The sequence below is a fragment of the Procambarus clarkii genome, chromosome 14 (assembly GCF_040958095.1).
Source record: "Procambarus clarkii isolate CNS0578487 chromosome 14, FALCON_Pclarkii_2.0, whole genome shotgun sequence".
Taxonomy (NCBI): Eukaryota; Metazoa; Arthropoda; class Malacostraca; order Decapoda; family Cambaridae; genus Procambarus; species Procambarus clarkii.
Genome location: NC_091163.1, coordinates 7,581,661 through 7,596,660, shown reverse-complemented (window position 1 = coordinate 7,596,660; position 15,000 = coordinate 7,581,661). Strand labels below are relative to the sequence as shown.

The following is a 15,000-nucleotide window of genomic DNA, read 5'->3' as shown; positions in this document are numbered from 1 at the left end:
AACACCCACAACAAAAACACCCACAACAAAAACACCCCCAACAAAAACACCCACAACAAAAACACCCCCAACAAAAACACCCACAACAAAAACACAACAAAAACACCTCCAACAAAAACACCCCCAACAAAAACACCCACAACAAAAACACCCCCAACAAAAACACCCACAACAAAAACACAACAAAAACACAACAAAAACACAACAAAAACACAACAAAAACACCCACAACAAAAACACCCCCAACAAAAACACAACAAAAACACCCACAACAAAAACACCCACAACAAAAACACCCCCAACAAAAACACCCACAACAAAAACACAACAAAAACACCCACAACAAAAACACCCGCAACAAAACACAACAAAAACACCCACAACAAAAACACAACAAAAACACCCACAACAAAAACACAACAAAAACACCCACAACAAAAACACAACAAAAACACCCGCAACAAAACACAACAAAAACACCCACAACAAAAACACAACAAAAACACCCACAACAAAAACACAACAAAAACACCCACAACAAAAACACCCCCAACAAAAACACCCCCAACAAAAACACCCACAACAAAAACACAACAAAAACACCCACAACAAAAACACAACAAAAACACCCACAACAAAAACACCCCCAACAAAAACACCCCCAACAAAAACACCCCCAACAAAAACACCCGCAACAAAAACACCCACAACAAAAACACCCACAACAAAAACACCCACAACAAAAACACCCACAACAAAAACACCCACAACAAAAACACCCACAACAAAAACACCCACAACAAAAACACCCACAACAAAAACACCCGCAACAAAAACACCCACAACAAAAACACCCACAACAAAAACACCCACAACAAAAACACCCGCAACAAAAACACCCACAACAAAAACACCCACAACAAAAACACCCACAACAAAACACCACCAACAAAAACACCCACAACAAAAACACCCACAACAAAAACACCCCCAACAAAAACACCCACAACAAAAACACCCACAACAAAAACACCCGCAACAAAAACACCCACAACAAAAACACCCGCAACAAAAACACCCACAACAAAAACACCCACAACAAAAACACCCGCAACAAAAACACCCACAACAAAAACACCCACAACAAAAACACCCACAACAAAAACACCCGCAACAAAAACACCCACAACAAAAACACCCACAACAAAAACACCCACAACAAAACACCACCAACAAAAACACCCACAACAAAAACACCCACAACAAAAACACCCCCAACAAAAACACCCACAACAAAAACACCCCCAACAAAAACACCCCCAACAAAAACACCCGCAACAAAAACACCCGCAACAAAAACACCCGCAACAAAAACACCCACAACAAAAACACCCACAACAAAAACACCCACAACAAAACACCACCAACAAAAACACCCACAACAAAAACACCCACAACAAAACACCACCAACAAAAACACCCACAACAAAAACACCACCAACAAAAACACCCACAACAAAAACACCCACAACAAAACACCACCAACAAAAACACCCACAACAAAAACACCCCCAACAAAAACACCCCCAACAAAAACACCAGGATCGCCGTAGCCTCAGCGTTACCAACCAGATCAACCAGACTGTTGCTGTACCGAAAACGTCCCTCTTTACCCCCCTCCCCTTTCGACCCAACAAAGAGGGGGGGGGGGCAGGGGAGGGGGGTGAGTCACACTACTTCCCCACTCCCCGAGTTCTTCCCCGTGACTCACTCACCTGTTAATTGGGGGTTCACCTGAGACATAGAGCGCCCCTCCCCCCCCCCCCTGGCCCAGACCAGCCCGGGGCGCCTAAACAAAGCTGCTCTGTGTAAATATTTACATAGCTGCTCTACCCCCCCCCCCCCACCCCCCCCCCACCCCCCCCCCCCCAACACTACCTCTATACACAAAAAATGGCGACGATGTTGATTTTTTTTCGAGGTGGGAGGAGGAATGGAGTAACATTGTGTTTTATGTTTTTTGTTAGTACATAGCTCCTTCTGCTGCTGCTGCTCTTGCTGCTGCTACTGCTGCTGCTGCTGCTGCTGCTGCTGCTCCTGCTGCTCCTGCTGCTCCTGCTGCTGCTGCTGCTCCTGCTGCTGCTCCTGCTACTGCTGCTGCTGCTGCTACTGCTGCTGCTGCTGCTGCTGCTGCTGCTGCTGCTGCTGCTGCTGCTGCTGCTGCTGCTGTTCCTGCTGCACCTGCTGCTGCTGCTGCTCCTGCTACTGCTGCTACTGCTACTATGGACAGGGGTGCAAGGACTCCGCCCTGGGGGTACACAGCTTTTCAATGTGCTCAGACTTGATTGTGTCTGAATATTCAGGAAATTGAATATTGATCTCATTTGTATCACTCCCGTGGTCACATTTATCACTCGCCTTTGCTAGATCCCTGTATACCACATATACATTATTTCTTCTAATGTTTCCGTGACTTTGTCATAGTAACTGTGACAGACAAGATCTTCCCGCTCTAAACTTATCTTAACCTGGGCTGTGAAATTTGTTATTTGCCCATAAAGATTTTATTCCTAATCACTGTTTCAAACACTTTAACTATGTATGATGGTTAGTGAGACCCGTCTATAGTGTTCTGCCTCCTCGTGTAGTGGGTTAAACTACTCAAGTGGAGTACTTAAATCTGGTGATTTAAGTACTTCTGGTATTTTCACAGTATCCAAGCTTTTTCTCCATGCTACAGTGAGCGCTTGTGCTACTGGTACTTTACTTTTCTTCATAAATGTGGAATGCCAAGAGCCGGGTCCAGGAGCCGAGTGCATGGGCATGTTGTCAATTTATTTTCAAAGTCTGATGTGTTTGTCTAAATGCGAGTCACACTTGTAACTTGGGGATGTTGTTCATAACGAAGCTGTTTGGGTCTTGGAATACTGTTTGGTATTGTCTGTGTTGCAAGTTTGCAATACTTGTCTGTTTGTTTTGGAATAAACTTATATAATTATTAAAGTACCAAACAGCCTCGTACTGATATTTCAGTCATCTGAGTTCCGAAGCGTACCCTGGGAAAGTGCATTCAGGTTTCTGGTGTACTGAGTTGTGTCTGGCCCTAAAGTGTGTAGAGAAGTGCTGAACCTACATTGTGAGGGTTCCGTGGATTAATGTCCGTGCGGCCCGGTCTCTGGCTTGACCTGGTTGGCATGCTGGCCAACCAGGCTGTTAGACGCCACTGCTCACAGCCTGACATCATGTGACTGGGCACCTTTTGGAAGTATTTATAAAGTGACTTTTGAATACAGTGAAGTCAGCTAGTATATGCCTCTTGTGTTCAAAGGTATTGTACCTGGCTGGGGTTCTGAGAGCTCTTCTACTCCCCAAGCCAGGCTTGACTTGTGGGAGCTTGGTCCACCAGGCTGTTGCTTGCAGCGGCCCGCAGACCCACATACCCACCACAGCCTGGTTGGTCCGGCACTTCTTGAAGAAAACTGTATTTCCTCTTGATGAAATACTTTTATTCCGGGCCACCAATTATCTCTTGGGATTATATTTGTGGGTTACAGAACCAAGTAGAACCTGTTTTATGGGTTACAGAACCACGTAGAACCTATTTTATGGGTCACAGAACCACGTAGAACCTGTTTTATGGGTTACAGAACCATGTAGAACCTGTTTTATGGGTTACAGAACCAAGTAGAACCTATTTATGGGTTACAGAACCACGTAGAACCTATTTTATGGGTTACAGAACCACGTAGAACCTGTTTTATGGGTTACAGAACCAAGTAGAACCTATTTATGGGTTACAGAACCACGTAGAACCTGTTTTATGGGTTACAGAACCACGTAGAACCTGTTTTATGGGTTACAGAACCAAGTAGAACCTATTTATGGGTTACAGAACCACGTAGAACCTGTTTTATGGGTTACAGAACAGGTACAGCCTGACACCAACGTTGCACCAAGTGTACCAACATGGCGGCTACACCCACCAGGGTTACCAACCCCTCCAGCCACTGTTCCACCCAACATTTATAAATATGTACGCTGCACGCTGCTCCATATGTGGTGAACCACTTGTATATATTACCTTAGGATGGGAGAGTCCTCCATCTTGGCTACCCTGCTCCTCTACCTCTCTCCTCCACCCCCTCACTCTCTCTCTTACTCTCCCTCACCCGTCCCCTCACTCTCTCTCTTACTCTCCCTCACCCGTCCCCTCACTCTCTCTCTTACTCTCCCTCACCCGTCCCCTCACTCTCTCTCTCTCTCCCTCACCCGTCCCCTCACTCTCTCTCCCTCACCCGTCCCCTCACTCTCTCTCTCTCCCTCACCCGTCCCCTCACTCTCTCTCCCTCACCCGTCCCCCTCACTCTCTCTCCCTCACCCGTCCCCTCACTCTCTCTCCCTCACCCGTCCCCTCATCAACCTTCCCCAGGAGTCCATGATGAGTGTGGTCACGCACACTCACCTCCTCACAGGCACTGACTCACGCCTCATGACTAATACAGCGCATCGATCATGTCTGCGCATGGCACGGGAGCCGGTCGGCCGAGCGGACAGCACGCTGGACTTGTGATCCTGTGGTCCCGGGTTCGATCCCAGGCGCCGGCGAGAAACACTGGGCAGAGTTTCTATCACCCTATGCCCCTGTTACCTAGCAGTAAAATAGGTACCTGGGTGTTAGTCAGCTGTCACGGGCTGCTTCCTGGGGGTGGAGGCCTGATCGAGGACCGGGCCGCGGGGACACTAAAGCCCCGAAATCATCTCAAGATAACCTCAAGAAGATAACCTCCACCCAGAGACGACAACGAGCACTGACGACGGCAACTTATGGCCGTTATCTTGAGGTGATTTCGGGGCTAAGCGTCCCCGCGGCCCGGTCCTCGACCAGGGCCTCCTTTTTGCTGTGCTAGGAGTGTCGTCACCACTCCTTCACTTGTGATATGAAAGGATTATTGATTATTTGTGTACATGTATGTATATACATGTATGTATATACATGTGTATATTGACCAATCCACACATTAGAAAGTGAAGGGACGACGACGTTTCGGTCCGTCCTGGACCATTCTCAAGTCGATTGTGACTTGAGAATGGTCCAGGACGGACCGAAACGTCGTCGTCCCTTCACTTTCTAGTGTGTGGTCTGGTCAACATACTTCAGCCACGTTATTGTGACTCATCGCCTGTACATATGTATATATCTACATTTATATGTAGATATACATGTAGTATACATGTACATGTATATCTACATGTATATGTAACATTAACAATTGTGTAACAAGCGTGACAGGACTGTCACTTGCATAGCTAAACGAGCCACGGGGTCGAGTGCCTGAGCCCATTATGTGCCTCTGTAACCCTCTCCCCACCACCGCTCACGGGATGGGTATCGGGTGCATAATAAAGAAATGAAATGAAAAACAATAATTCATTGGGGTGTCGAACCCGGGTCTCCGAGGTCACCAGCCTACAGTCCACTCCGCTGGGAGTTGGTTTCGAGTCTTGGGTATTGAACTGTTCCTGTTTCTTAATGTTTCACTACTTCTCATCTTTTGTCTCGTCTCTTCTTTCACTTTCCCTCTTTCTTATCTCCTTTTCCCTCTTTCTTATCTCCTTTTCCCTCTTTCTTATCTCCTTTTCCCTCTTTCTTATCTCCTTTTCCCTCTTTCTTATCTCCTTTTCCCTCTTTTTTATTTCATCTTCCTCTCTTTCTTTTCATTTATTTCCCCTCTGATCGGTTGAACAGATTCATCATTTCTTTTACTGAGAGAGCCAATGAGCTAACAAGCAAGGGAAGGCGTTGTTGACCAGTCCTGGACGAACCAGCGGCTCGGTGTTAACAACCCAACCCCACAATGGCCGCATTACCACCCAGCCTCACTCTAATCACCTCCCCAGACGAGCCCTCACCACCGCCCACCACATCTGAAACACGTGGGAATCCCAACATGGCGGATCTTGCTAACGAACACCGCTTCCCTCAGTCTCCCAGGCGCCGCTACGAGTCATAAACAGTACGCGAAATACCCAAAAAAGACAGTTGATCTTCAACAGATTCATTACCCTTCTTGCAGACGCACGACAGTGGTTGCAGAATGTCTTCGAACAGCAGACGTAACGACCCAACGACACTGTGTTGACTTTTTTTCACACTCAAGGGGTCGCGAGCGTAAATTAATTACTCCAGCCGGGGGTCGCGAGCGTAAATGAATTATTTATATCTAGAAAGAGTTCTTTTGTGGTTTAGAAAATGACTTTATTATGTGTCTTTATTCAATTTAAACAAGGAACTGTTGTATACTTCAGAGGAGCGCTGGTTAGTGTTATTTTATGGCCTTTGAAATTTGCACGAAATGGTATCCAATGATGGAAACATGATATTGCCATAAACAGTTCATTACATTACTTCTTGTAGTGCTACATCTGTGTTCCTGAAAAACATTGGTACACCCCCCCCAGTACACCCCCCTAGTACACCCTCCCCCTAGTACACCCTGGTACACCCTCCCCCCTAGTACATCCTGGTACACCCTCCCCTCTAGTACACCCTGATACACCCCTCCCCATAATACACCCCCTAGTACACCCTGATACACTAGTAGTCTGGGTGAACTGTTGACAACATAATAACGGCCATCTTTGTTTTCCCAGCTGAACTGTGCCAATTGGAGGCACTTAACTTGCTCAGTTAAAGATGAGTGGCATCAATTACATGCATAAAAAGTCCTGATGATAACAGTGAACAAAATGAAGAACATTTTTAGCGGCAAGATATATTCTTAATTGGAGGAGAGAGAATGTTCATCACTGCCAGAGGAAAGTTCTTGTCCCGCTCTGGCAACACTGTTTCATACACCCTGGCACTCCTATCGACCACTTGGGCTGGACGGTAGAGCGACGGTCTCGCTTCATGCAGGTCGGCGTTCAATCCCCGACCGTCCACAAGTGGTTGGGCACCATTCCTTCCCCCGTCCCATCCCAAATCCTTATCCTGACCCTCTTCCCAGTGCTATATAGTCGTAATGGCTTGGCGCTTTTTCCCTGATAGCTTCTTTTCTTCCTATAAAGGTATGTAAATATCTGTAGGATTTGTCTCTCTGGTAACGCTGTTGTGACAGCAGGCTGTCGGGCTGGCCGCCTTGCTGACACCTGTGTGTGTGTACTCACCTAGGCCCAGATTCACGAACCAGTTACGCAAGCACTTACGAACCTGTCCATCTTTTCTTAATCTTTGGCGGCTTTGTTTACAATTATTAAACAGTTAATGAGCTCCGAAGCACCAGGAGGCTGTTTATAACAATAACAACTGTTGATGGGCAAGTTTTCATGCTTGTAAACTGTTTAATAAATGTAACCAAAGCCGTCAATGATTGAGGAAAGATGAACACGTTCGTAAGTACTTGCGTAACTGCTTCGTGAATCCGGATCTTAGTTTCTACATGAAGCTGTGTATACAAGGCTCTCCATGTGTGTGTTTCAAATTTGAATTATGGTGTTAATTTCCCCCCATAGAGGAGACATCCCTGGAAACACAAACCGAAACTGTCTCTATTTTTCCGCTTGTTACAACTTGTAATAAAGTTGTTACATCTTGACTTAACGTGTTTATGACATATTAGAACGTTGTTACAACTTGTTATATTGGTTGTTATAACTGGTTAGGTGTTAAAACTTGTTCGAACGTTGTACCAACGTCGTAGTTTGGGTGTGTGTTTGGCGGGATTGGAGCAGTGAGTTACATAAGCTGGTCCTCCTTACCCTTCTCCCTTCCTCCCTCCTTCCCGTCACAGTCGTCCTCTTCCTCCTATTCCTTTCCCACATTGTTGTCCCTTCCTGCAGCCTCCCATCCCATACAGGCCGGAGGGGCACCTAAATAAATAAGGGACAGTAAATAGGTACCTGGGTGTTAGTCAGCTGTCACGGGCTGCTTCCTGGGGGTGGAGGCCTGGTCCAGGACCGGGCCGCGGGGACACTAAAAAGCCCCGAAATCAACTCAAGATAACCTACCTGACAGGAGCCTGGTCGAGGACCGGGCCGCGGGGACACTAAAAAGCCCCGAAATCATCTCAAGATAACCTACCTGACAGGAGCAACTGATGCAGGGGTTGTCTCGCTCCACCTCCCTGGGCACCTTAATGACTTCTCCTTCCTCGTGACATCGCATTGGCACACCTGGGGAGGGAAACAGCGGTCATTAGTTTACCTGGCCACACCTGGAAGTGGCACTTGTGGCCACACCTGAAGGTGGCACTTGTGGCCACACCTGAAGGTGGCACTTGTGGCCACACCTAAAGGTGGCACTTGTGGCTACACCTGAAGGTGGCACTTGTGGCCACACCTGAAGGTGGCACTTGTGGCCACACCTGAAGGTGGCACTTGTGGCCACACCTAAAGGTGGCACTTGTGGCCACACCTGAAGGTGGCACTTGTGGCCACACCTAAAGGTGGCACTTGTGGCCACACCTAAAGGTGGCACTTGTGGCCACACCTGAAGGTGGCACTTGTGGCCACACCTAAAGGTGGCACTTGTGGCCACACCTGAAGGTGGCACTTGTGGCCACACCTGAAGGTGGCACTTGTGGCCACACCTGAAGGTGGCACTTGTGGCCACACCTAAAGGTGGCACTTGTGGCCACACCTAAAGGTGGCACTTGTGGCCACACCTGAAGGTGGCACTTGTGGCCACACCTAAAGGTGGCACTTGTGGCCACACCTGAAGGTGGCACTTGTGGCCACACCTGAAGGTGGCACTCGTGGTCACACCTGACGAATGCACTCATGAATATATCTGATTTAGTTGAGAATGAGGATGGTGTGGGCGTACAGTTGGGGAGTTTGCGATACAGGTGTTGTAGAGTGTAGGCTGAAGGTGTAGGCTGAAGGTGTAGGCTGCAGGTGTAGGCTGCAGGTGTAGACTGCAGGTGTGTCAGGAAGGAAGAAGACAAGGGGGGAGGAACGAGGGGTGAGGCAGGGTAATAATAATTATATACACAGAGTAATCACACTAACGTGATAGTATCAATGAGAAAATCCGTAGGAGCTGTTTTGAGGATTCGAACCTATGTGGTGGGCAGTCCCCCACACGCCCCAGACAACCAGACATGGTCAAAAGGATTGCAACCTGAAGTTCTACTGAATACACGAGGGTTTCCTGAAGCTTCCACTGAACCCGGACCAGGATTTTGGAATCCCTTGACCATTTCTTGGTCTGATAGAGCTAAGAGCAGCGTTTTCCCCTGATGATAATCCCTCACTCTCCCCCCCCTTCTCTCACTCACCCCCCCCCCCTCCTTTCACCCCCCCTCCTCTCACTCCCCCCCCTTCTCTCACCCTCCCCCCCCCCTCCTCAAACACAAGAATCACTTAGGGTTCTGGAATGAACTTTGTATCAGATTCTACTGTCATTTAGTGGAGATAGTTAGGTGGCGGGGAATATTGGTGGAGGTGGCGGGGTAGACTCTGACGACACGGTCCTGTTTTTCCCCAGCCCTGCCCCCCTCTCCCCCCCCCCCTGAGTCAGTTAATTGGACCATCTGGTGAGGACGTAGAGGGGGGCAGGGGGGGCCCTTGGGTATAGTGTATTGTTGGGTTCTTATAGTCAACTGCAGAGAGAGAGAGAGAGAGAGAGAGAGAGAGAGAGAGAGAGAGAGAGAGAGAGAGAGAGAGAGAGAGAGAGAGACAGAGACAGAGAGAGAGAGAGACAGAGAGAGACAGAGACAGAGAGAGACAGAGAGAGAGAGACAGAGACAGAGAGAGACAGAGAGAGAGAGAGAGAGAGAGAGAGAGAGAGAGAGAGAGAGACAGACAGAGAGAGAGAGAGAGAGAGAGAGAGAGAGAGAGAGAGAGAGAGAGAGAGAGAGAGAGAGAGAGAGAGAGAGAGAGAGAGAGAGAGAGAGAGAGAGAGAGAGAGAGAGAGAGAGAGAGAGAGAGAGAGAGAGAGAGAGAGAGAGACAGAGAGAGAGACAGAGAGAGAGAGAGAGAGAGAGACAGAGAGAGAGAGACAGAGAGAGAGAGAGAGAGAGAGAGAGAGAGAGAGAGAGAGAGAGAGAGAGAGAGAGAGAGTCAGGCGACCACATGAAGGCTCTGGTACTCTCCTCGTTCATCCTGATGAAGAAGAACAGCTTTGGGCGAGTAGTTTCATCACCAACATTCCTAATTGGTGATGAAGACTTCCAGGCTGGCGCTGCATGTTACAGCATTGGTCTAACATAGGTTGTGGCGAAGGTCTCCCTACCGTACCGTGGCGCCTGTATATAACCCATCCATCCATCACTCAGCCATCAATATCACACTGTGCAGGGCTCAATACCCAACACTCCTCCAGGATCATTCAAAATACTATTTTATCTCTGTTGACCAGACCACAATAACTTTAGCCACGTTATTGTGACTCATCGTCTGCTTATCTGTCTCTAATGTGTGGCGTTAGTGCATAGCTCTCATGATCAGGGCAGAGCTGAAGCTTTTGGGTGTGAGCATGAAGCAGAGACTCTGTGCTCAAAACTATCTATATCTATTAAAGAGAATGTCTGTGTGCAAGGATGGAGGATTGACACTTAGAGGATAGAGCCCCAGAACATAGCTTGGTGATTTGTGAGCCTATGGGAGTGCCAGTTGCTATCGTGCTCCTGTACCATACCCAGCTCTCCCACGAAGACTCAAATAAGGGATTTAGGTTTCCAGAAAGTTTCTCAGAAGATCTTCATATATTTATAATATCCCAACTAACAACGTAACTACAACGTCGCTTAACAACGCTGCCACAACGACCCATCAAAGTAACAATTGTCAAAATAGTATCCTTGATAACCTAGTAAACCCAGTACCAGATATTGTCTTCCTTGGAGACATCAATCTACCCAGTTAACAATGGAGTAAACAATAACATTATAGATGAAAGTCAACCTGGATATAACTAACCACAGGTCAGAGAACTGCTGCTATTCTCTGACAATCTGCTTTCCACCCCCTCCCCCCCTGTGTGTTGTCACAGGGGAAGGGGGTGGAAAGGGGGCATGGGGGAGGGAAGGAGGTTAACTGGGGGGGAGGGAGAGGGGTAGACGGGCTGAGGAATAGACCCGGGCACCGCTGGGTATCCTTAAGTTACCAATAAAAACTGGAAGTGTGTATATAATGTTGACCAATGTTTGTGTCCTTTCAGAAGACCTGGAGAGAGTTGGTGGAGTTCCAGGTCCTCGCTGAAGACCACACTAGCTGCTCCGTCACACACCTCGGCTAGTACGTCGTATTTTGTGACAGGCAAATTGACGGAGCAGCTTGCGTGTGTCGTAATCGCCGTCTATCTGTTGGAGACGCGTACCACTCCTGTCTACGAGGATATATAGCTGTCGTCTGTTGCTATCAGCCATAGTGGGTGTCGACCTTGCCGGAGCATCACTGTACTGTGCCGGGGAGTGCCATTATCTATGGCACTGCCACGCCCCTGGTGCACCACGGCCTCCTGCGCTCACCAACAGTCACCATGATCACCATACATCACGCTGCAACCCCTTAACATTCTTTTGCAACCCAATTTTTTTGGGCGAAATCTACCAAACCGGTAAATTTCCGACGTAATACTACAAGTTAAAACACCGTAATATTAACGTATTCTATGCATGCATCGACCTCGACAAGTTAGGCGGTGGACAGAAGAATTAGAAGACAGAAGACCTCGGCCCCGTTTTCTTCCACACCGTCCTTCAGTCTTCCTTCATATCTTCCACAAATAAAGACTGATTGCAATATACAGTTGCGAAGAGCTGCGTCTGGTGTAGCTACACTGTACTGGTGTAGCTACACTGTACTGGTGTAGCTACACTGTACTGGTGTAGCTACACTGTACTGGTGTAGCTACACTGTACTGGTGTAGCTACACTGTACTGGTGTAGCTACACTGTACTGGTGTAGCTACACTGTACTGGTGTAGCTACACTGTACTGGTGTAGCTACACTGTACTGGTGTAGCTACACTGTACTGGTGTAGCTACACTGTATTGGTGTAGCTACACCAGCACAGTGTAGCGAGCCGTCTAGGCACAATTAGCGAGAGGGAGAGAGGGGGGGGGTAGTGGTCTACCCACTGTGATGGAATGTAATCATTCAGGCTGGCAAGGTCGACCCAACCAGACCCGACCAGGTCTTGGGTTACCCGCGGCATGACTGGTTCAACCAGTCCCCTTCCCCTAATAGGTCGCATTTCTTACGGAACCACCCAATCCGTTAAGATTGCGACGTATTAGTGAAAATCACAGCGCCGTAGATGTTTTCTGTACATTGGCTTCGGGCTAGGCTGAAAAGTCGTATTTGTGACGGAGTGGCTGATAGGGACAGGCATCGAGGCTTGACGGGTTAGGATATATATAAGATGATTCTTCCCAATTATGATGTTAATGACCCAACCACTCTAATGTGGCCGACCTCCCTGATGACGCTCACAGAGAACTATATATTTCGCAATGTGTGTGTGTGTGTGTGTGTGTGTGTGTGTGTGTGTGTGTGTGTGTGTGTGTGTGTGTGTGTGTGTGTGTGTGTGTGTGTGTGTGTGAGAGAGAGAGAGAGAGCCAGCCAGAGTCAGCCAACCAGCCAGCCAGCCACAGCCAGCCAGCCAGCCAGCCAGCCAGATCCAGCCAGCCAGATCCAGCCAGCCAGCCAGCCAGCCAGCCAGCCAGCCAGCCAGCCAGAGCCAGCCAGCCAGCCAGCCAGAGCCAGCCAGAGCCAGCCAGCCAGCCAGAGCCAGCCAGAGCCAGCCAGAGCCAGAGCCAGCCAGAGCCAGAGCCAGATCCAGCCAGCCAGCCAGCCAGCCAGAGCCAGCCAGCCAGCCAGAGCCAGCCAGCCAGCCAGCCAGAGCCAGCCAGCCAGCCAGCCAGAGCCAGCCAGCCAGAGCCTCGACTCTGGACAAGTATGGCTGAGACATACACTCACACCAGCGTGGTGTAGAGGGCCATATTCCGGCTAGTGACGAACACCGTAACACCAGCCCAAGCCGGATGTCACCAACAACAGTGTAACGCACGCCGGTTGGTTGGTGGAGAATCTGGGGCATACTTGCATCTGGCAACAATGACAACCCGTCCTCAGACCATGTTCATTCCATCCAGCGGCCGACCCCATTGATCCATTCATCAACTGTGTCACAAGGTCACAGGCCTACTGACAGCCGGGGAACGGTATATACCTGGGATATAGGCCTATATACGCCTATAGGCTGCTAGGAACTGCGTGTATCTTGGCCTGGTATTAGGCTTAAGCACATACACTTCAATCCCGAATCCTGTTGAGAATACCATGACGTCATCGCTGATGTTCTAGTCAGAAGAACATGAACCATGACAGGGAGAACATGAACCATGACAGGGAGAACATGAACCATGACAGGGAGAACATGAACCATGTCAGGGAGAACATGAACCATGACAGGGAGAACATGAACCATGACAGGGAGAACATGAACCATGACAGGGAGAACATGAACCATGACAGGGAGAACATGAACCATGACAGGGAGAACATGAACCATGACAGGGAGAACATGAACCATGACAGGGAGAACATGAACCATGACAGGGAGAACATGAACCATGACAGGGAGAACATGAACCATGTCAGGGAGAACATGAACCATGACAGGGAGAACATGAACCATGTCAGGGAGAACATGAACCATGACAGGGAGAACATGAACCATGACAGGGAGAACATGAACCATGTCAGGGAGAACATGAACCATGACAGGGAGAACATGAACCATGACAGGGAGAACATGAACCATGACAGGGAGAACATGAACCATGACAGGGAGAACATGAACCATGTCAGGGAGAACATGAACCATGACAGGGAGAACATGAACCATGACAGGGAGAACATGAACCATGACAGGGAGAACATGAACCATGACAGGGAGAACATGAACCATGACAGGGAGAACATGAACCATGACAGGGAGAACATGAACCATGACAGGGAGAACATGAACCATGTCAGGGAGAACATGAACCATGACAGGGAGAACATGAACCATGACAGGGAGAACATGAACCATGTCAGGGAGAACATGAACCATGACAGGGAGAACATGAACCATGACAGGGAGAACATGAACCATGTCAGGGAGAACATGAACCATGACAGGGAGAACATGAACCATGACAGGGAGAACATGAACCATGACAGGGAGAACATGAACCATGACAGGGAGAACATGAACCATGACAGGGAGAACATGAACCATGTCAGGGAGAACATGAACCATGACAGGGAGAACATGAACCATGACAGGGAGAACATGAACCATGACAGGGAGAACATGAACCATGACAGGGAGAACATGAACCATGACAGGGAGAACATGAACCATGTCAGGGAGAACATGAACCATGACAGGGAGAACATGAACCATGTCAGGGAGAACATGAACCATGACAGGGAGAACATGAACCATGACAGGGAGAACATGAACCATGACAGGGAGAACATGAACCATGACAGGGAGAACATGAACCATGACAGGGAGAACATGAACCATGACAGGGAGAACATGAACCATGACAGGGAGAACATGAACCATGACAGGGAGAACATGAACCATGACAGGGAGAACATGAACCATGACAGGGAGAACATGAACCAAAGATCATGACTGTCATGATCCAAAAGAATATTTAGATAATCACAATTATCAAACTTTTTTTTGTATATTTACATTATTATTAATCCCAAAAGCACGAACATTTATTATTACTAAAGCAATTATTACTGCTTTTAGTATCAATATTTTTCCTGGCTTTATTAGTCTAATTTTTTGTAACAGTTTGTTAGTAAAAAAAACATCGTTAAATATACGAAGTGTGAGCACTTAGTCCAGATATACTGATATACCACACATACACTGGTATATAACCAACACTATACTCGTGGTATACAACCTTGCGATAACTTGGTCCACCAGGCTGTTGCTTGGAGCGGCCCGCAGGCCCACCACAGCCAAGTTGATACAGC

At 48.2% G+C, this 15,000-nt stretch overlaps 1 protein-coding gene across 5 annotated transcripts in view; it reads right to left on the bottom strand.

Annotated features, from left to right (window-relative positions):
• Positions 1-15,000, bottom strand: part of LOC123771953 (BMP-binding endothelial regulator protein) — a 197,411-nt gene that overhangs the window by 56,495 nt on the left and 125,916 nt on the right. For all 5 annotated transcript variants that reach the window (XM_069324323.1, XM_069324321.1, XM_069324322.1 and 2 more), the window contains one exon: positions 8,081-8,172. In XM_069324323.1, coding sequence (XP_069180424.1) covers positions 8,081-8,172 — 92 coding nt within the window. The remainder of the gene's footprint in view (positions 1-8,080; positions 8,173-15,000) is intronic.